Below are 22,470 nucleotides of genomic sequence, written 5' to 3' on the forward strand. Positions count from 1 at the left end.
ATGCTAAAAATATATGTATAATACATAATGTGGTATATATAATATTTGGGATAATTATAATTAATTAGGTTGCATTTATTTGATCCAAATATAGAACATTTTGAGGGACGTAAACAATAACAATGGTCCTACCATAATTCCTGTTTTTCATTTTTAATTTTCATAGCTTCTGAGAATCCCAAAAGGTCTACATATTGATAAATAATGTTGTGACAGCTGTTTCAATGTTAGGTTATGATTGAATCGGCTCTTTCTACAATTATGTAATAGTTTGATGACAAGCAGGAAATATTCATCACCACATTGAAAAAGTCTATATAGTGTGAAATACATTGAAGTTACATTCATTTATTCATTTTCTTTTCAGCTTAGTCCCTTTATGAATCTGGGGTCACCACAGCGGAATGAACCGACAACTTATCCAGCACATGTTTTACGCAGCGGGTTTCCTTCCAGCTGCAACCCATCTCTGGGAAACATTCATACACACTCATACACTACGGACAATTTAGCTTACCCAATTCACCTGTACCGCATGTCTTTAAACTGTGGGGGAAACCGGAGCACGAGGAGAACATGCAAACTCCACACAGAAAGGCCAACTGACGTAGCCGAGGCTTGAACCGGCAACCTTCTTGCTGTGAGGCGACAGCACTACGTACTGCACCACTGCGTCACCTAAAAAGTAATATAATAATATTATAATTTTTTTATTTTAAAGATTTATCTTTGGCCGTTTTGCCTTTATTAGATAGGACAGTAATGAGACAGGAAGCGAAGTTGGAGAGAGATAGGGGGGTAGGGTTGGGAAATGTCCTCAAGCCGGGACTCGAACTCGGGATGCCCTGAAGTGCTACTGCACCATATGTCGGCGCACTAACCATTAGGGTATTGCGCCGACATAATATTATTATTATTATTATTATTATTAATTCCTATTTTTAATTTATATATAATTTATTTCCACAACAGCAAAATTTAATTTGTGAAAAGCATGATATTTAAAAAAAAAAACAACAAAAAAACATAATTCATTAAAACTAAAGTAATAAAATGGTTTAGTATTTGCCCTAAATTTTTGAAAGTTGGTGGATGTTTCTTGAGTCATATTCCTATTGTCACTTATATTATGCTGTCAGAATATTATATTTGTATATGGAAATACATATTAAACATAATTCAATTAGATTTATTTTTGGAATAAATAAAAAAATAGGCAGGTGGCACGGTGGCTCAGTGGTTAGCATTGTCACCTTATAGCAAGAAGACCGCTGGGTAAAGTCTTGGCTGGACCAGTTGGGATTTTGGTGTGGAGTTTGCATGTTCTCCCTGTGTTGGCGTGGGTTTCCTCCGGGTGCTCTGGTTTCCTCCACAGTGCAAAGACATGCACTATACATGAATTGGCTACATTGTATGTGTGGGTTTCCCAGTACTGGGTTGCAGCTAGAAGACTAAAGGGACTAAGCCGAAGAAGGACGAATGAAATTGAACATAAATATTACAATGTTATACTGTTTCACAGCAATACTGTCCTAATTATTAAACAAACTTTATTTATCAAATTCAAATTTTCATTTTCTTGTAAAAACAAATTGTAAATATAAATAAAAAGATTATTAGAAATATGAAACAATATAATTTATGATGTGCACACACACACATGCATATATAAGTTTTCTGTGTGTGTGTGTTTAATGATAGGTGACGCAGTGGCGCAGTAGATAGTGCTGTTGCCTTACAGCAAGAAGGTCGCTGGTTCGAGCCTCGGCTGGGTCAGATGGCATTTCTGTGTGGAGTTTGCATGTTCTCCCTGTGTTTGTGTGGGTTTCCTCCGCGTGCTCCGGTTTCCCCCATAGTCCATAGACATGCGGTACAGGTGAATTGGGTAGGCTAAATTGTATGTAGTGTATGAGTGTGTATGGATGTTTCACAGAGATGGGTTGCAGCTGGAAGGGCATCCGCTGCATAAAACATATGCTGGAAAAGCTGGTGGTTCATTCCGCTGTGGCGACCCCAGATTAATAAAGGGACTAAGCCGACAAGAAAATGAATGAATGAATGAATGTTTATAAATGATTTGGTATAATAATAATTGTGCATACTTATTCTCTGTAAATATGTGGTACAGTATAATAATATTTGTAATAATAATTTTATGTCTGAATGCTTTTTATTTAAAAAAAAAAAACTTAACATTTATTATATATAACATTTTTATTTTCATTATTTTGTCATGTTTATGGCAAAATTCAATCATCCATTGAATTTTCTTTGAATTAGTCCCTTTATTCATCAGGGGTTGCCACAGCGGAATGAACCAACACCTTATCCAGCATATGTTTTACGCAGCAGATGCCTTTTCAGTGCTGGGAAACACCCAAACACTCTCACATGCACACATACCCTATGGCCAATTTAGTTCATCCAATTCCCTTATATGTCTTTGTACAGTGGGGGAAACCAGAGCACCCGGAGGAAACCCACGCCAACACAGGGAGAACATGCAAACTCCACACAGCTGGGACTCGAACCAGCGATCTTCTTGCTGTGAGGCGACAGCGCTACCCACTGAGCCACTGCGCCGCCCTTTTTTGACAAAATTATCATTATTTTGTAGCATTATATAGACTTTATATTCAGTCTATATGTGAGGTTTTTGTAACTCTTTTTCCAAACACTGCTGACCCTCGTCTCTGATCCTGTGTGCTTTAATGCAGAACTCCTTATATAATCAACAAGCGGCTTGAAAAGCACTTGAGAATGGAAAGTGTGTTGTCTTTGCTGCTCTGATAAAAGGCTACAGGACTAACTGCTGCTTGAGCTACACACACACAGTCACACACGTACACACAGCATCACATCTCTCACGTCCACACACACTTTGATGTGCGTCTGGTCTCCAGTTCTTCTAAATGCTTTGTGAGAACCACAGAGCCTCATCAATGCTGCTTGATTGCTCTTTACTGCTATACAGTATATTGCATGATTAATGGGATTCACTTTTAATTCGGGGAAAGCACTTGTGAACTAGATTCTGAATTACCCCATCCCAGTGATGTTTGTGTGCTACACTGTTGCTTCAATGCATGATTCGGGATAATATAATAATATACATGTTGTAATATATGCTTGAAGTGATTTTTTTTTCTGGTATTTTAAGTGAAAAGTAATGTAACATATATTACAAACATAAGCATGATTTTTAAATCTTTATTTATTTTTAATTCTTAATCTAATGTTATTGTGGAATTTCTGCAGTGTAAATAAATATTTAATGAACTGTAAGCTACATGTAAACGTTTCATAGCTGGTTATGTTGAGAATTTTATCCACTAGAGGGCGCATTTGGTCCTATTTTAATCGTGTTGCAATTTTTTCTGTTGCAAAATATTATATTATATTATGTTATATTATATTATATTATATTATATTATATTATATTAATTTTATTTTATTCATTTTATAATTGTTTTTGTTTTTATATGTTCTGTTACGTTTTCTTTATTTAGAGTTGTTTAAATCTTATGTTATTATATTTTATTATGGCCATGCATTTTTTTTTGCAAGTTTATATTTTGTAATTTAGTAATCTGTTTCATATTTTCAATTAAGTTGAATTTTAGGTGTTTTTCTAATTTTAAGTTTATTTGAAATTAAATATAATTAAATGTAAATGTTTTTATTTAATTACATTTGCACGTATAGTTTTTAGTATGTTTTAAATAATTATTTTTATTATATTTAGGTATGCCTTTAATGCAATTTTTAAAAGCAATTTTATTTAAAAAAACAAAACAAAGTTTAAATAATTTTGCTGTTTGGTTTTTGTCATTTTTTTGTTTACATAAATACTTCTGCATTTTTTTTTTTTTGTAATTATTTTAATATTCATCACCTTGGAATTTTAAGGTTTTATCTGCATTCTGAATGAGATATTTTTGCTTTTTTTGCATTCTATAGCAAACAATATGTGTGTAACATATTTGTTTTTTTTTTTAAATAAAAAGTCTTAAAATGTAAACAACTTATAAAAAAATACCATAATGTAAATAAGTTGTCATTTAAAAGAATGTCAATAACTCAATTTTGACAAAAATGTCAGATAGAACCTTATAATTCTAAGGTGACGAATTGCTGTATGTGTATATAAATATATAATTTTTCTTTTCTTTGATTTTTTTTTCTTCTTTTTTGAATATTCCCTAAATGTTGTTTATCAGAGCAAGGACATTTTCACTGCATATCTGATAATATTTTTTCTTCTGGAGAAAGTCTTATTTGTTTTATTTCGGCTAGAATAAAAGCAGTTTTTAATCTTTTAAAACCCATTTTAAGGACAAAGGTATTAGCCCTTTTAAGCTATAGTTTTTTTCAATAGTCTACAGAACAAATCATCATTATACAATAACTTGCCTAATTACCCTAACCTGCCTAGTTAAACTAATTAACCTAGTTAAGCCTTTACATGTCACTTTAAGCTGTATAGAAGTGTCTTAATTATTTATTGTCATCATGGCAAAGATAAAATAAATCAGTTATTAGAAATGACTTATTAAAACTATTATATTTAGAAATGTGTTGAAAAAATCTTCTCTCTGTAAACAGAAATTGGGGATAAAATAAAGAGGGACGCTAGTATGTGCATTTTAAATATTTATTTTTATTATAATTAGGTGTGACTTTTGAATGCAATTTTATTTTTATAAAATTAACATAACATATTAAGAATTAACGTAATTTTATTAATTTTGCTGTGTTATGTATAATATAATAATGTATAATGTAATTTACACACTAAAAATGATTAACTGAATTTACTGATTTTGCAAACAATTAATATGGGCTGAATTTAAACAAACAATTGAAGTTGAATGTTACTAAATTTACTAGTTTGTTTAAATTCACCTAATTTCCCAGAGATGGCTTGCAGCTGGAAGACATGCTGGATAAGTTGGCAGTTCATTCTGCTGTGGCAAGCCCGGATTAATAAAGGGACTAAGCTAAAAAGAAAATGAAGTGAATGAAATTTACCTTAAAATAATTTGCAGATTAAAATCAATCCATTTTTGCAGTGTTCTATAACGCATATAATTTGATGTTAACTAATATTAGACTTTAAAACAATTTTTTTAAATATTTTTAAAAGTTCAGTAATCCCTGTTTAAAATGTTCTGTAGAGTTCAATAGTTTTCTTTCTAAATAACAAGGTGTCTTCTGATGTGTTACAGTACTGCAACTGCAATACACAGCAAGTGTACAGAGGGCAGACAAGTGCAGTCTCAGAGTAACATTTCTAGCCTTTTTTTCCTCATCAAACACGGGTCAGTTAATGAGGTGAAATGGAGCACCAGCTGCTCGTGTGTTAATGGGGAAGATCCAGATGATGTTCAGGGTTATGAAGAAGAAACACATTTTTTTTTTTTTCAACTCCAGACCCTCATCTGGACTTAGAGCCTGTTCTCTGCTAATGAAGTAGAAAAATGTCGCTACAGTTGGTGGTGCAAACATGAAGCAGTGTGGGCATGGACATCATTAGTGTTGTATTTTTACTGAAATGCCATGCTATTAATGAACATCAATGTGATTTCAACAGTAAAACACTGTAAAAATGCTATATAGTAAAAATCTGTAACATGTTTAGCAGTAAGTTTCCTTAAAATACAGTAAATGTAGGTCCACATGGAATCTGTGTGCGCAGAATTCCGCAGATTGTTAGCCCATCATTAATTCTGTTTATTTAATTAAGTAAATGTGTGTAAATTATATTTATTCAGTTTTTAAATTAAGTACAATAATATTATTGACTAGTATGAAAATGTTCATCTGATTTATGTACAATGCAGTCTGTAAAGTATTATTCTCCGTCATTAGTAAAGAGACTAGCTTTGTTTACCAAATAAAGTGGATCTAATTGGATTTGCATTTTAAACATTAATTAAAAGTTAAACATGTATTTTTTATTTCACATATTAAGGTTTTAGTTATGATACTCCCAAAATAACTCAATTTTTAACCAAAATTCTTCGGAGAAATAGCAGAAAAAAAATGCAGATTCCGTCTGGCCCTACATATATGGTAATTAGCCGTTAATTTACTTTACCAGAATTCCCTGCATGATGCTTGTGGGGAAAAGTTGTTTTGATATGAGCGTTGTTTCATCACATGACTTTCTCACTCAAACCTGCTCATGGCTGTGTTTTTGTCTGTGTAACAAACTTTAAGGTGCTGTATGTAAGTTTTTGACTCTTCTATTGCAAACAATACCATGATATGTTTGCAGATATTTAAGAAATGCTAAGTGAACATTTTTGTTTATCTGAAAAGAAAATGCTAAAGTCAGTTATTTTGCTTTGAAAATGTGCATTACGGGCCGTAACGGCTGTGTTTGTTTTAGTCCCTTTAACCCGCCCAATAACATTTTAGCCAATTATATTTCAGCAACCCAGGTTGCCTTGGTGGAGAACAACATATTTCATTCATTCATTCAGGAAGGCTCCAAAGTGTGCATCTGAAATGGAGCCTCTGGTGGACAGTAGCAGATTTCAAAATGAGACGCAGATTCAGAGTTCCACATGAGGTTATTAATTAACAAATAATATAAATATTTCAAATGTAAACATTAGATGAGCTTGGAGCTGTGATTAGGAAATTAAAATACAGCCATTTAGAAGCACAGAATAGTGCACTCGCGCCCCATTCACACAGGGCGTCAGCGTCAACACTTCCCATTCACTTTGAATGGGTGTGTCAGGCATTGCCGAACTGCATTGTGGATTCGTCGGCGCCGCTTCAGAGGCGTTTCTCGCTGCAGAAAGCGTCAGCAAATCAGATCGCTTTATGCAAATACACCAGCTCAGACAGTAGCCTATTGCTGACTAATTTCATTGGCTGACGCTGCTATGGCGATCGCGTCAGCCCCAACGTCAGACACGCCTTCTGTCAAGCATTGACGCTGAAGCTTAGTGTGAATGGGGCATCACTGCACTCCAACGAAATGGTAAGATAACTTATAACTAATACATATTGAACCTTTTTAACATTATTAAATGTAGATGCTGAATCACTGACATGTGTTGGTTTGCACTGAGTCACAGTTCTAAAGTTCAGTTTCATATGGTTTATTTTATTGTCAAGATCTGAGGTGATCCGCTGCTGCTTTCAGTAGTATGGCAATAAATGTCATGTAAAATGGCATTCAAACTCACATTATTAGCATTTAACACTGAATAAAGCATATGTGGTGTACCTGAGAAGATCATTGTCATAGTTTTCTGTTGTTCCAGCCTGATCTCACGAGAAAACGTAAGTATTTTACGTTTTGCCAGTTTAGTGGCTAATTCATACGAATTCGTATGAGTTCAGTCGTACGAAATGGTACGATTTTAAAAAGGGGGCGTGGCACCTGACCCCACCCCTAACCCCAACCGTCATTGGGGGATAAGCAAATCGTACTAAATTGTACGAATTAGATCGTACGAATTCATACGAATTAGCCACTAAATGAAAAAGTTACGAATTGCCGTGAGATTGTGTTGGTTGTTCAGCTGCAGGAAATAGAAACAGTTTCTAAAATATAAACTAAAAATAAAAAAACATTTTAATATGGAAAATATATTTCTTCTATCATGTGTCACTGCTTTTATTTAGAACACGGTTTAAATCAGCCTTTAGGCTCGATAGTCAGGCTTGCTCCTGTTCATGTCGTCAATCTGGCAACCTGCACTTTTATGTGTTTTGAACCAGTAGTGCAATACCGTGTTTAACCACGGGGTATCAACTTAAATACAGCACTTTTAAGTTGTGTATATGTTATACTTCAAAAGTGTATGATAAAGAAAAAATATGAAATATGGTCATCTACCGTAAAATTTTTAACTTATCTTACATTCCTGTCATATGACATTACTTTTTAGCGGTTAAATTCTGGCAACCACAGCTGCTGTTTTTACTGCAAAATTTACACATTTATTTTTTACTATATGAAGATAAAAAAAAACATCCTGAGATGCATGAGATTCAATTGCTTCTGTTTGTGTAATAATTAATTAAACTACTTGACAGCTTCAAGCAGAAGAAATATAAAATATTACAATTTTAAGAGGGTTTACTTTAAAAAACAAAAAAACATACATGCAAAATAATGACAAACAATGTATTTCTGGGAAAATTATGAATATTATGGTTTGTAAAATAATCTGGATTACACATTTTAGTTAACCTCTTCTTCTTTTTAATTACTTTTGGTCAAACTTATTTATGACATTCCTACACATTAATAAAAAAACCCCGAATGAATGGAAATAAAGGCGTTACGGTGGCTCAGTGGTTATCACCGTCTCCTCAAAGCAAGAAGCTCGCTGGTTCGAGCCCCGACTCGGTCAGTTGGCATTTCTGTGTGGAGTTTGCATGATCTCCCTGTGGTTTCCTCCGGGTGCTCCGATTTCCCCCACAGTCCTAAGGCATGCGCTATGGGTGAAATTAATAAGCTAAATTGGCTGTAGTGTAAGTGAGTGTATGGGTGTTTCCCAGTACTGGGTTGCGTCTGGAAGGGCATCCACTTTGTAAAACATATGTTGCATAAGTTGGCAGTTTATTCCACTGTGGTGACCCCTGATAAATAAAGGGATTAAGCTGAAGGAAAATGAATGATGATGAATGGAAATAAATTGTATTTGTTGATATTCAGCAACATAAAAATAGCTTCTATCAGGAACGACTTGAAACACCCAGTTACCCAGTAAAGTTTGGAAGAAGATTCAAATTGATTTTTGAAATATGTTTTGCAAGAAATAATTTGTTTTATCTACACTTTTAAAGTGCACATGAACAAATAAAAAACTGTAAGGGGATTGCTAAGGAAATGCAGATGCTTAACCCAGCCCAAATCTTATACATAATCAAATTAAACGCATCAATTAATGTGATTACATATTGCACATGTGTTATTATTTTTTAATCACAGTGATTCTTAATATCATATTAAATGTTTGAGAGTAAATTTGACAGAAATAATGCAAGTTGGGAGAAACATCCGGTTTATCTGGTCATGAGTTTTATCTTAAACATGCCAAAGCTTTTTTTTCTCAAAAAGATCTGAAAACAAGTACATTACTTGAAAAATATCTGACACCAAAATTAACATGCATGTCACTTTTTCTGTGGGATGTTTTCAGTTTGCCAAAAATACGTGGCTCTCCAGCTGTCTTTCTTCAATAACAGCCATATCACCCTGCAGCTCAGGGAAGCTAAGCAGGGCTGAGTCTGGTCAGTACCGGGCGCTCAACCTGAGGTCTATGTGAGTCCTATAATGCCCCAGTAAAAGTGAAGGGGACAAAACACTATCAGTGGCACCGTCTTTCGGATGAGACGTTAAACCGAGGTCCTGACTCTCTGTGGTGATTAAAAATCCCATGGCACTTCTCGTAAAGAGTCCTGGCCAAAGTCCCGATCATGGCCTTCCAGTCATCCCCATTCATCAAATTGTCTCTTCACTCCACCAATAGCTGGTGTTTGTGGTGAGCGCACTGGCGCTGTTGTCCTGTGGTTGCCGTCGCATCATCCAAGTGGATGCTGCACACTGGTGGGGGTGTGGAGAGATCCCCCTCATCATTGTATCATTGTGAAGTGCTTTGGGTGTATCGCTAATACACAATAAATGCGCTATATAAATACACATTACATTACATTACAATATTTTACTGTTTAAAAAGTAACCTTTATTAGAAATCAGTTTCCTTTTAAAAAAAAAACTAACACAATTCCCATTTTGTTGTAATTTTTTTACATCAAAATGAATCAAAACGTTTATAATAAAAGGATGTTTCGACCAATGTGTCTGTGCAATTTATTTGCCCTTTATTTTCTCAATATTAGTAAAATGCAATTTTTTTTTCTTTTAAAACTAGCCAAAATTAAAATGTTACAGAATACTTTTTTAATTATTTGAAGTAACTGTGTTATTTTTATAATAGTAAAATTTTTGTTTATTTTAAATTGTGTTACGTTTCACTAAAAAGAAGAGTTTATTTATCAGAATTTAAATAAATTGTACTTTCTTCATTTATGGGCTTGCTAACATGTGATGCTTAATATTTGTTTATTTTTGAGTTGCGCATAGACATAAATAAAGGTTGTGTTTAAACCTATATTATTTATAGTTATATACACACACTAAAGGCTCTTTAAAAATTCCTAAATGGCTGAAAAAAAGGTTATCGACTAATAAGTTAAAGGGATAGTTCACCCCAAAAATTGATTTGCTCACTATTTACTTGCCCTTACGTGGTTCCAAACCCTTATGAGTTTCTTTCTTCTATTTAACACAAAAGAAGATATTTTAAAGAAAGCTGAAAACCTGGAACCACTGACTCCCTTAGTAGGAATAAACAAGCATGGAAGTCAATAGGTAGCTCAGGTTTCCACTATTCTTCTAAATATTTTCTTTTGTGTTTAACTGAATTCAAATTTTGAAGATGTAAAGAGTGAATGTTCACCCCCAAAATTAAAATTTGCTCACTATTTCTCACTCTCAACTGATTGCAGACCTTTAAGGGTTTCTTTTTTCTGTTAACACAAAATAAGATATTTTAAAGAATAAAGCTGTAACCACTGACCTCCATTGTAGAAAAAACAAATACTATGGAAGTCAATGGTTACAAGTTTCCAACATTCTTCAAATTATCTTTTTTCACTCTTTACATCTTTGAAACCTCTTTGACTTCTGTTAATCACAAAGAAAGATATTTAAAGAAAGCTGAAAACCTGTAACCATTGACTTCCATTGTATTTTTTCCTACCATGGAAGTGTAATGTTTAGGTTTAGGTGTTCAGGTATTCAACTTTCTTTAAAATACCCTCTTTGTGTTTAACAGAAGTCAAACCGGATTCTAACAAGTAAAGAGTGAATAAATAATGGCAGAATTTTCATGTTTTTAGCGAACTATCCCTTTAAAACGGAGCATTTGTTGAGGTAAAAGTGTGGCTGTGTGCTCGTGTATACGGGAGCGCACATGAAAGCTCTCCGCGGCCGCTACAGGTGCGCGCTCGCGTCTTCCCTCATTGGCTCATCGGGGACTCGCGTTCACTGCGCGCTCATGGCGTTACACTCGCGCTCGACGCGCACCACAGCTGCGACTGACGTATTTGGACAAGAAATTAATGCCCTGTGAAACTTCGGCTCCCGAATGTGATGTTTGCAGACGCCGTGGGTGTTTCCCCGCTCATTCCTCCGCTTTAACTAGCCCGAAAGCACGCCGGTGGATCTACACGGCGAAATCTGAAGGACGTTCTCGGAAAAAAACACGAACTAAAGCGGTTTTCTTGTCTGAGAGCGTGGATTTACCGTTATCCAAGTTGGTAACGGCTGCAGGAGCACTGACTGTGGGGAGAAATGGGCACTTTACGCGATCTCCAGTACGCGTTACAGGAGAAGATTGAAGAATTGAGACAGAGAGACGCGCTTATCGACGAGCTGGAGTTGGAGCTCGACCAGAAAGACGAACTCATACAGAAGCTACAGAATGAGTTAGACAAGTACCGATCCGTGATAAGACCCGCAACTCAACAAGTCCACAAGCAGAGTGCCCTTCAGGAGCACCAGAGGACCAAGAGACAGGCGATCTCAGCCGAACCCACAGCCTTTGATATCCAAGACCTCAGTCACGTCACTCTGCCTTTCTACCCAAAGAGTCCACAGTAGGTGCCGCTTAAACAGATTTTACTATGATGGTTTCCATCAAACGGTGCTGATGATTTGCATTACTGATGCTATTATGTCAGTGCAGTCTTGTTATGACACGTGAATCACTTTCTGTTGCGCTGTTCTCATTTTAAGCGAGAAATCTTGGTCAGTAGGACACCTTGAGTTGTGTGTGGTGTGGGTAATAATCATAAGCATCCATCAAACCTGTCTCCGCATCTATGCCTTCATTACTTTGCTAATGTGATGCATTGTGAATGCAGGCAGAGAGCCAGTCTGGTGTTTCCACCTGTTGATTCTGTTAATCAACTTTGAAAGGGAGAAAAAGGTGCCTGTTCATGTGCAGATTACACTTCACACTGGCTTTTGTGAAAGACTGCTTGCATTTCATAAATATATATGGTGTAGTATGTCATTAATATTTATTAGATTAGACTTTATTGGTAGAACAAGAATCTAATTAAAATGTGAGCAGGAATAAAGAATAACAGCCTATAATTATTGGTGAAGTTAAACAAATGTCAAATATTCAACAGTACTAACGCTGGCACAACTAGTAGAAGACTGGTTATATTTATCAACTTTATCATATGGGATAATTTAATTTGGGAAATGTATAGGATATCGTTACAAATCTTGGAAGCAAAACGTGGAAATAAGCTGAAGGTTTTGTATTTTGAAATAGAAAATTTTATTCACTCAGCGATTTATAGTAAATTTCACAATTAATTACTTTATGAAGAAACATCAATGACACTTAAAGACTGAAATAGTATATTTTTTAAATTTTGCTTTCTAAAAAAATACTCTCCAATAGTCGTTGTTTACCTTGAAAAATATTATTTTTGAAAATAGTGATATGATGTCGTTGTTTGCACTGAAGTGGAAAATCACAAGTCTTGGAGAACATCAGGCTTTGCTCATTTCAGCATGAGTGCTGCCAGCAAAGCCAAAGGAGAGGAACACTTAAAACATTCTAAAATTATTGTTTAATTTCCAATCATATGATCAATATATGCTGCTATTTATTATAGGAATTTATTTATTAGAAAAATCAATCAGTATTGGTTTGGAGTCATTTTTTGTCCATATAAATCGATCACAGAAATACACATGCAAATTTAAGCATTTGAAATGGCTTTAATCACTAAAAATACTAAATCTGTTGCTGGGGCACTTTTGTTAATTTTTAGGTAGTAATGTGTACCTTTATGGTACAATATCGACCCAATAGATACTAATTTCACGGTATCCGCTGGGTCTTAAAGTCTTAAATTTCAAAAACTAAATTTTAGATCTTAAAGTCTTAAATTCACTGAAATATTGGGTTGTAGGTCTCAATCCCTTATTCATTCATTCATTCATTTTGGTTTAGACCCTTTATTAATCTGGGGTCGCCACAGTGGAATAAACCACCAACCTATCCAGCATATGTTTTACACAGCGGATGTCCTTCCAGCTGCAACCCATCACTGGGAAACACTCATTCACACCCTCCTTCACACACATACACTACGGACAATTTTAGCTTACTCAATTTACCTGTACCGCATGTCTTTGGACTTGTGGGGGAAACCGGAGCACCCGGGTGAAACCCACGCGAATGCGGGGAGAACATGCAAACTCCACAGAAATGCCAACTGACCCAGCCGAGGCTCGAACCAGCAGCTTTCTTGCTGTGAGGCGACAGCGCTACCTACTGCTCCACCGAGTTGTCCAATACCTTATTAAAGTTACAAATATAAGAAATATATTACATTATTATATTTGAATATATTTACATTGTTACTCACTGTATTAATCCAATGCTTTGATTAATGCTTTATACAGTAAGCTGATACAAAATATAATGTTTGTTTACAAAGTGATTCTTATATATATATTGATGCTGCAACATATATAAAAAGTACAGTTACCTACAGTTGAAGAATTATTAGCCCCCCTGTTTTTTGTTTAACAGAGAGCTGATTTTTTCAACACATTTCTAAACATAATAGTTTTAATAACTCATCTCCAATAACTGATTTATTTTATCGTTGCCATGATGACAGTAAATAAATTTTGACTAGATATTTTTCAAGACACTTCTATACAGCTTAAAGTGACATTTAAAGGCTTTACTAGGTTAATTAGGTTAACTGGGTAGGTTAGGGTTATTAGGAAAGTTATTGTATAATGATGGTTTCTTCTGTAGACTATCAAGAAAAAAAATTATTAATATATAATAATCTAATAATTAATAATATAATATATAATATAAAATAATTGCCTAAAGGGGCTAATAATTTTGTCCTTAAAATGGAGTTTAAAAAATTAAAAACTGCTTTTATTCTAGTCGAAATAAAACAAATTAGACTTTCTCCAGAAGAAAAAAAATATTATCAGACATACTGAAAACTCTTGCTCTGTTAAACATCATTTGGGAAATATTTATTTAAAAAAAAAATTTAAAGGGGGGCTAATAATTCTGACTTCAACTGTATCATGCTATCTCAAACATAGATTGATATTTGACAGATTTTCCACATTTGATGCATGTCATTATGTGACAAGAAGCTCATATTGTCCAAAAGCACTCAGGACAGTCTGCAAAGGCTATTTAAGGAAATAATGTAAAAGTACACTTAAAAAAATTTACATTTACTTTAATGTAAATGATGCAGATTGTTGTTCACTTCTTTTTAAAGCCACAGTTATCAACTGTGCATGGCTGGTATATATTTGTCAGGCTCTCAAAGTGCCTTCAATGTTCAACAAAAGGGAGATAAAAAGGTTACCTACATCTTAGATAGCCTGAGGGTGAGTACATCAACAGTGATTTTTCATTATTTTGGGTGGACTATCCCTTTAGGGCTTTTTAAACTGCATGGACAGTTCAGTGAAACTGCATAATGAACCATAATGAAATTCACACAACTGGAAAGTGGAGTAGATTTTTAGCTCCATTGAGAATGTTTTCATCTTCTGCTCAGCTGGGTCTCTAGAGCAGCATTATCCAAAAGCCTTCCTTATCCAGCAGAAATGCCATTATTTTCTTGTGTAACTCCCTATTCTGAAAGTTTTTTTTTTTTTTTCACAGTTTGTGAGCATTTCAATACTCCTTGTGTTTATGTCTGGTGAATATTTACTTTATGCTGTGTGGATTTTGGTGGAGAGCCAGATGCCTACCATCTTTGAGAGGATGAATTTGTTCTGGCATTCACGAACACGGATGGTACATGTAATAGACTGATTTCACTAAAACAATAACTGTGCATGACACCATTTGATGATTCATTCATGCCCATACAGATTTTTTTGCAGTCACTGGTTCAACATACAGATCTTTTGTTCGATTTAAAGACAATATGAGATTAAAGTTAGTAGCTATGCATGTGTTACTTTTAATGTTTATTTATGCTCCTCAGGCTTAATGATATGGTGCTTATTGTTCTGTTCAGATATAATAAAAAACAGATAGTTCACAGTATGCAATGGCAAGAATGCACATTTTTATAATAAACATGTTTGAAATTTCTAAATTAATAATTATTTTAAAATATTTTATGGTTTTTTGTTATTTATAATGCAGTGATTTAACAGAACTGGTATTAAAATAAAGAAAATAATATACATATTAGTATTTAGATATAAAGTGCGATGCAAAAGGTTTTATTATAGTAGACGTGTAGTAAACTTGTATATTACTGCATTGATTACCATTTGTATAATGACAGTCTTACTACAAATTGCATGGGTAAACTCTGGTAAGTGCAGCGAAACCCTAATGAATTTTCTGGTTGCCTAGATTTAACTACAGGAATGTTTTTTCTTTTTTTTTTATTTGTAGTAAACAAAAACAAAAAAAAAACCACTGTTAAGTCTTTGTGATTATTCAAAATTAATTAAATTATTAAATTACAAACGTAAAATGGCATTTGTTAAGCATGTCTTTTCATGGAAGCATGGTTGTGTGATCAGTAGTAAATCTCATCCGAAAGCCAGGGGGCGCTCTTATGCAGAAACTCCAAATAACCACAAAGAAGAGACCCACGAAATCCCCGTTATAAATTTAACGATTTCATTGACTCACAATAGGGCGAAGCTGTGGTGCAGTAGGTTGTGCTGTCACCTCACAGCAAGAAGGTCGCTGGTTCGAACCTCTGCTCAGTTGGCGTTTCTGTGTGGAGTTTGCATGTTCTCCCTGCATTCGCGTGGGTTTCCTCCGGGTGCTCCGGTTTCCCCCACCAACCAAAGACGTGTGTGTGTGTGTGTGTGTGTGTGTGTGTGTGTGTGTGTGTGTGTGTGTGTGTGTGTGTGTGTGTGTGTGTGTGTGTGTGTGTGTGTGTGTGTGTGTGTGTGTGTGGATGTTTTCCAGAGATGGGTTGCGGCTGGAAGAGCATCTACTGCGTTAAAACGTGCTGGATAAGTTGGCGGTTCATTCCGCTGTGGTGACCCCGAATTAATAAAGGGACTAAGCCGACAATAAAATGAATGAATGACTCGCAATAGAATTCACCAAATGACATGAATAGCTTTATTTGGAAAGAAGTAATTAAGATTGATTGGGGGATTTTCTAAGGGGCGTGAATCATGTATAAAAAACAATAAACAAATTGAATAATATGTATATATTATTTATTTATTTATGTGTGTGTATGTGTGTTTATAGGGCAGCAAGGTGGCTCAGTGGTTAGCACTGTCACCTCACAGTAAGAAGATCGTTGGATTGAGTCCTGACTGGGTCAGTTGACATTTCTGTGTGGAGTTGAAAATGTGGTAATTCTCTTTTCTTTTTCTGGATTGCTTTTAAAAACTGTGGTTGGGTTGAAGGAAGGGGGTGGGCGGGTCAATCGATGCTTTTTAAAATACTATTGGTTGGGTTTATGGAAGGGGGAGGGTGGGGAGATTGGTCGATTAGTAAGTCAGTCAGTCAGTTAGTCAGTAGAAAGTGGCCTCTGTTGGATTTACCTGAGAACAGTATAAGCACAAATGGCACTCGCAAGAGAAATCTGAGATCTGTAAAAGCATACACAGTGGTCTACAATGGATTCACGAAAACACAAACTGCAAAAAAACGTAGCTCCTGGGACGTATTTTGCTCTCTCCAGAAATTTATATTGGGGTACGTAATCAAAATGAGCCTGGGTTGAATAATTCTGCCCATGGAACACTTTAAAGAAAAAAAAGATTATATAAAAGGTTATGTTTAGACTTTTGTCCTTTACTTCACTCATGCACAACACTAACCTTTAAAAACAGCTTCTGGAACACCTGACATTTGTTGTTAAAGTTTGTTCCAGCCATGCACGCCTTTGCATTGTCCCCTCCACTCCGAGGCCTCTGTCAAGTTTAGCGGAATGTGTCCATCTTGCTTCCCACCAAAAAGAGCATATTTTCTCCTTTTAAGGAAAGCGCTCAGTGTTGTTCTCCACGTCTGGGCAGACATGAGTCTTTGTTAAACAAAAGAGCGGAGAGTGGGTTAAGAGCTGTAAAAGCATGCTGAGAGGGAAGGACTGTTAGGTAGGAGATGGCAACACATACTGCAAGTGTGCCAATCTACACTATCTGCCAGCCTATCTGAAGTTATTCAGCGTGGCTCAACAAAGCCATGCTCCATCTGGCTCAAAAATCACTCCGGCATTCCACTGCGCCGCCTGCCAGGACACCATAATGATGCCTCAAATATCAAAGACTCTGATTAAATTGAGGCTCCTGATGCGAGGTGGCATTTTCTGCACTTTTTGCTATGGAAACCCCTTTCAGTACGGTACTGATGATGAAATTTGACCTCCGCCTATAGCTTTGAGTTCCAAGAGATTGTTTGTGTGTGCTTGTGATGGGCCTTTAGGGTTTATTGTTTGATCCAGCTAAAAATAAAATATTTTAAATAAATTAATTATTATTTTGATAAGTTAATCTGGTTTCAATAAATTTTCTACAAGTTATACAACTAAAGGGCTCTATTATAATGATCTAGGTGCAAAGTCTAAAGGCCCATGCACACCGAGACGTTTTTTTGCTCGCGTTTTACGTCAACGTTTAACGCCTCGTGACTAAATAAAGGGCGTCAATGTGATTGTGTACACCAGCGCGCAAAACGCCAGGCGCAAAAGCGTCATTTAAAAAAAAAAAATGCCTCATGCTCGTTACCTCCACCCATCAGATCGGCACTTTTGTTCACGTGCACGGAGCTGCTGAAGTTACAGTAAACAGCACTTGGCTGCGCTCAAGCGCAAAACTGTCAATGCACATTGAAAAAGATGCCCAGAGGCGATGAACATGGAGCTGCTTTTTGCTCTTGTGAACAATTAATTATTTCTTCATCGCTAGAGCTGGAGCTGCTGCTTGAACCATCCATGCTTGTTCGAGTCACCAGTAACTTTAACAACAAATGTGTGAACTTCCTCTCCTCCTCTTCTTCTGTGTTATAAGCGGGTGTCAGAAGCTTAAAATTGTGCAGCGCCATCTAACGTCAAAAGAGTGATTTTTGCATACTCTTCAGCTTGACGCCAGTGAAAAGCGCTTGGGTTTGAACACTGAAAAACGTCTAGTGAAACGCTGACGATAAACACAAACGAAAAGCTTCCTGTGTGTAGGAGCCTTAAAGCGCATGGTGCAAAAGCATTAAGGGCGTGTCCGAATCCACGTTTGCTATTTTAAAGATGGAAAAATACGCTCAGCCACAGCCCAGTACTGGAAAACATCCATACTCTCATTCACACACACACACACACACACACACACATACACTACGGCTAATTTAGTTAATCCAAATCACCTATAGCGCATGTCTTTGGAAACCCACACAAACATAGTGAGAACATGCAAACTCCACACAGAAATGCCAACTGGTGCAGCCGGGACTTGAACCAACAATCTTCTCCTTTGAGGCAACAGTGCTAACCACTGACCACCGTGCCACCCAGAAACTTCACCAGTGATATGATTAATCATTTTCAATTGCAAAAATAAATAGACCTCCGTATTTCACTGTCATTTATTAGGTTTCTGGATTCATCAGGTATCCTTTTGAGCATTGTGGTTTTTATAAGGTTGCGTCTTATGAAGTTGATGTGTTTTTGATATTTTTAAGATGTTTTTGGTACAGTATGTGATTTCTTTATATTTAAGTTGAACCATGACAGTTTGATTGTAAGTGGACAAATAAACCACACTAAAAGAACAGAGTTTGTTTAAATTGAATCGCTTGAAACATGATGTATAGTGTGGCATCTTTAGCTGGCATTAAGGCAAGACACTTCAGGCAAAAACATTGTTTCATGCATAGGTTAGTCTTGAGATTGTGATTGTGGCTGTTCAAAACTGTTTTTCCAAACCAGGCTTATGAAAAATACATGAGGGTTGCAACATTTTTGCAACAATGATGCTGCTTCATGCAAGTTTTGCATACATTAGGTTTAGAAAAAAAAAATACAGTGGGGGAAGTAAGTCTTGAACATGTCATGTTTTTGTCCTGGGAATAATACTTCTAAAGAAGCTGTCGACATGGAATTAAACCAGATTTTGGTCAACTCATAAAACAAAAGAATCCTGAAAAATGTTATGTGTAATAACAGTGGAGTGACACAAGGAGAAATTATTTAACTACTGAAACGTATTTACAGTAATACTTTAAATAAAAGGCTTTTTTGGTGACGGCAAACGACTTTAACAGTGTGAAAAAAGTGATTATTCTGTGAGTCTCGTCTATCAAATCTGATCTTTATATTGTATTTTATATTGAGTTTAGGTCAGGGGATTGGCTGGGCCATTCTACAGCTTGATTTTCTTTATCTGAAAGCATTTAAGAGTTTCCTTGGCTGTGTTTTGGATAATTGTCTTGCTAAAATGTCCACTCTGGTTTCATCTTCAAGATTCTGATAATGTAGATGTTGGACTGAAGCAGCTGATATTCATTTATACTGAGGAAGGGTAGAGGGTTGCTAAAGAACTACTGAGAGATTTCAGCTGCTGTCTGGGCTTTCACTGCCTTTCTACAATGTCCTTTCTTCATGTGTTCAATACTTTTCTCCTGTGTCATTTAATTGGAATATATATAACTTAATTTGTAAAATGTTTTGTTACATTATATTTTTGTTTTGCTCTTATATTATATCCGGTTCATCCGTTGAACATTTCAAGTAAACGACACCTTTAAATCAAAATGTGAAAATGAGTGCCTTGGACTAATTTTTGCTGTTTCTTTTTGATTTATCTTTTGTTCTATGCATATTTGTAGGTTTAAATAAATAATGGATCATTTGGATATTTAAACATACATAGCATTTTGGAAAAAGTTTTATTGTAATCAATTAGCTGGAGAAGGATTTTTTAAATCTTTGTTAATAGTAAAAATCTTATACTAATGGCTGAGAGGGTTTAGAATGATCAAGGGCTACTTTTTTCCCCTCATTTCCTCTGGAACAGTGTGTAGGCTTGAGTCCACATGGACAGTTTCGGGTAAATGAGCCTTTGGGAACCGAGGAGCTAAAATTAGTCAAACAAGAAGAACTAGCCCTCTTGCATGAGAACACTCTTACATCATTAGTTACAGTATCAGCGTTTCTGTGAATGTGGCCTGGGCTCTGATCGTGATCTGTCAAGTGCAGTAGTTGTAAGTAATTTCTGAATTACTGATTTGCTATTCAAAGCAGGTCATGATACAAACTGATGTGGTTTGAGAGCAGGGAAAATCAGTTTTGAGTTAAAATAACGTCAACGTAGAATTAAATTTAATCTCAGGTAATTCTGAATACAAATAAAGGTTTCAGCCATCCTTTAGTATGGAGTGATTATGACAGTAAAAGGGCGATGATACAATTAAATAACTTTCATTGCTTTTATAGCCATTATAAATCTTAAGGATCATTACTATATGTTATTATTTGATCAGTTTTTGAGATCTCTCTGACTTTCAGCTTGCAACATTTTCTTGCATCTCTCATTTAAGGGGATAGTTCATCCCAAAACTGAAGATTTCTGTTATCATTTCTAAACCTTCCTTTCTTATGTTGAACAGAAAAGAAGATATTTTGATGAATGCTGTAACCACTAAATTCCATAGTATTTGTTTTTAATTCTATGGAAGGCAGTGTAATATAATATCTTCTTTAATGTTCAACAAAATAACAAAACTCATTAAGATTTTAAACCACTTGAGGGAGTATAAACAGTAAGTACATTTTCATATTTTTTTTGGTGAACTATCCCTTAAAGGTGGAGTATGCAGGTTTGATAACCAGTGGTTGAACTAGGTATTGCATTCCAGGATCAAAACACACTCAAGCGCAGGTTGCCAGATTGAGGACCAACAGGAGCATGCCGGACTATCACGCCTAAAGCCTGACTTAAGGCTGATATAAATAATGTTCTATTCATGCGATACAAGGAGTATTTTCATATTAAAATGAGTTTTTGTCATAACCATCACCTGGAATTTATATTTTAGAAAGTTTAGTTTTTATTTCTTGCAGCTGAACAACAGGATAAACTGACAATGATCACCTCAGGTACACCTCATGTGCTTTATTCAGTGTTAAATGCTAATAATGTGAGTTTAAATACTATGTTACATGATATTTATCGCCATACTACTGAAAGCAGCAGCAGATAGTTCACCTCAGATCTTGACAATAAAATAAACCGTTTGAAATTGAACTTTAGAATTGAGCAATAATGCAAACCAACACATATCAGTGATTCAGCATCTACATTTAGTAATGTGAAAGAGGTTTAATATGTATTAGTTAGATTATAAACCTTACCGTTTCATGAGTGAGTGCACTATTCTGTGCTTCTGAATGGTTGTATTTCAATTTCTGTCATGTTTTGTCTGGTGCACAAAGCCAAATTGCTTACTACTAGTCACATAGCGTGTTGTTAGAGCACAGGGTTACAGTGTAACCTGCACACCTAATGTTTACATTTATAATATTTATATTATTAGATGCTAATCAATAGCCTCATGTGGAACTCTGAATCTGCATCTCATTTCGAAGGCTGTACTGTCTACTGAAGGTTGCATTTCAGTCACGGACACATGCTTTGAGAGCCTTCCTGACTGAATGAATAAAATACGTGGTTTACCTACAAGGCAACCCGGGGATCTGAATTATAATTGATTAAACTGGCATTGGGCGGGTTAAAAGACCAAAACAAAGACAGCCATTCCGGCACGTACTGTAACTCACTTTTTCAAGGCAGGATATCTGTTTTTAGCATTGTTTTTCAGATAAACAAGAATGTTCATATAGCATTTCTTAAGTGTCTGCAAACATATTATGGCATTTCTATGCTTTAGAAGAGTCAAAAATGTACATACAGCACCTTTATAAATGTCATTATAGTTGGAAAAATGCATTTCTGTGAACCAATTTATTGATTGAATTGATTTAAAAGTCATTGCATCATAACTAAAACATTTTTATGAATGTAAAAATATAAATATTTTATATTTTAAAATGTTTTAGTTAAAATACATTGTAAATATGCAATCTAAAGCAACATTTTCTACAGTTTTCATAAAATTTAAGTGTATTTCTTTATATAAAATATGACTAGTATAATGTATATTAAAATGAGAATATTTTATTAATAATTTTCCTAAAAATCATCACATTTGTATAAAATATCAATCTAAATGATGGCATAATTGAAAGGCTGCGACACACTGAGAATAATAGTTTCAGCTATCACTCAAATTAATATCTGATAAAGCAAAATTACATTTTCCTTTAGCATATTTTAATAAAGAAATATTGATAGGAATATAGAAATAATAAGTACTGTAA

The 22,470-nt window shown here is 35.2% G+C and overlaps 1 protein-coding gene and 1 long non-coding RNA gene across 4 annotated transcripts in view; one reads left to right on the forward strand and one right to left on the reverse strand.

Moving 5' to 3' along the window:
* Positions 1 to 22,470, reverse strand: part of LOC147834386 (uncharacterized) — a 310,219-nt gene that overhangs the window by 16,488 nt on the left and 271,261 nt on the right. The gene's annotated exons all lie outside the window — the stretch shown is intronic.
* prkg1b (protein kinase cGMP-dependent 1b) overlaps positions 1 to 22,470 on the forward strand; it is a 263,744-nt gene that overhangs the window by 7,653 nt on the left and 233,621 nt on the right. For 2 of the 3 annotated variants that reach the window (XR_015503247.1, NM_001441604.1), the window contains 1 exon segment: positions 11,104 to 11,694. The exons of the other annotated variant lie outside the window; for it this stretch is intronic. Coding sequence is in view for 1 of the 2 variants with exons in the window: in NM_001441604.1 (NP_001428533.1) it covers positions 11,390 to 11,694 (305 nt within the window). In the remaining variant the exon portion in view is untranslated. 3 annotated transcript variants of the gene reach the window in all.

Source organism: Danio rerio, chromosome 12, assembly GCF_052040795.2.
Source record: "Danio rerio strain M-AB ecotype USA chromosome 12, GRCz13ab, whole genome shotgun sequence".
Taxonomy (NCBI): domain Eukaryota; kingdom Metazoa; phylum Chordata; class Actinopteri; order Cypriniformes; family Danionidae; genus Danio; species Danio rerio.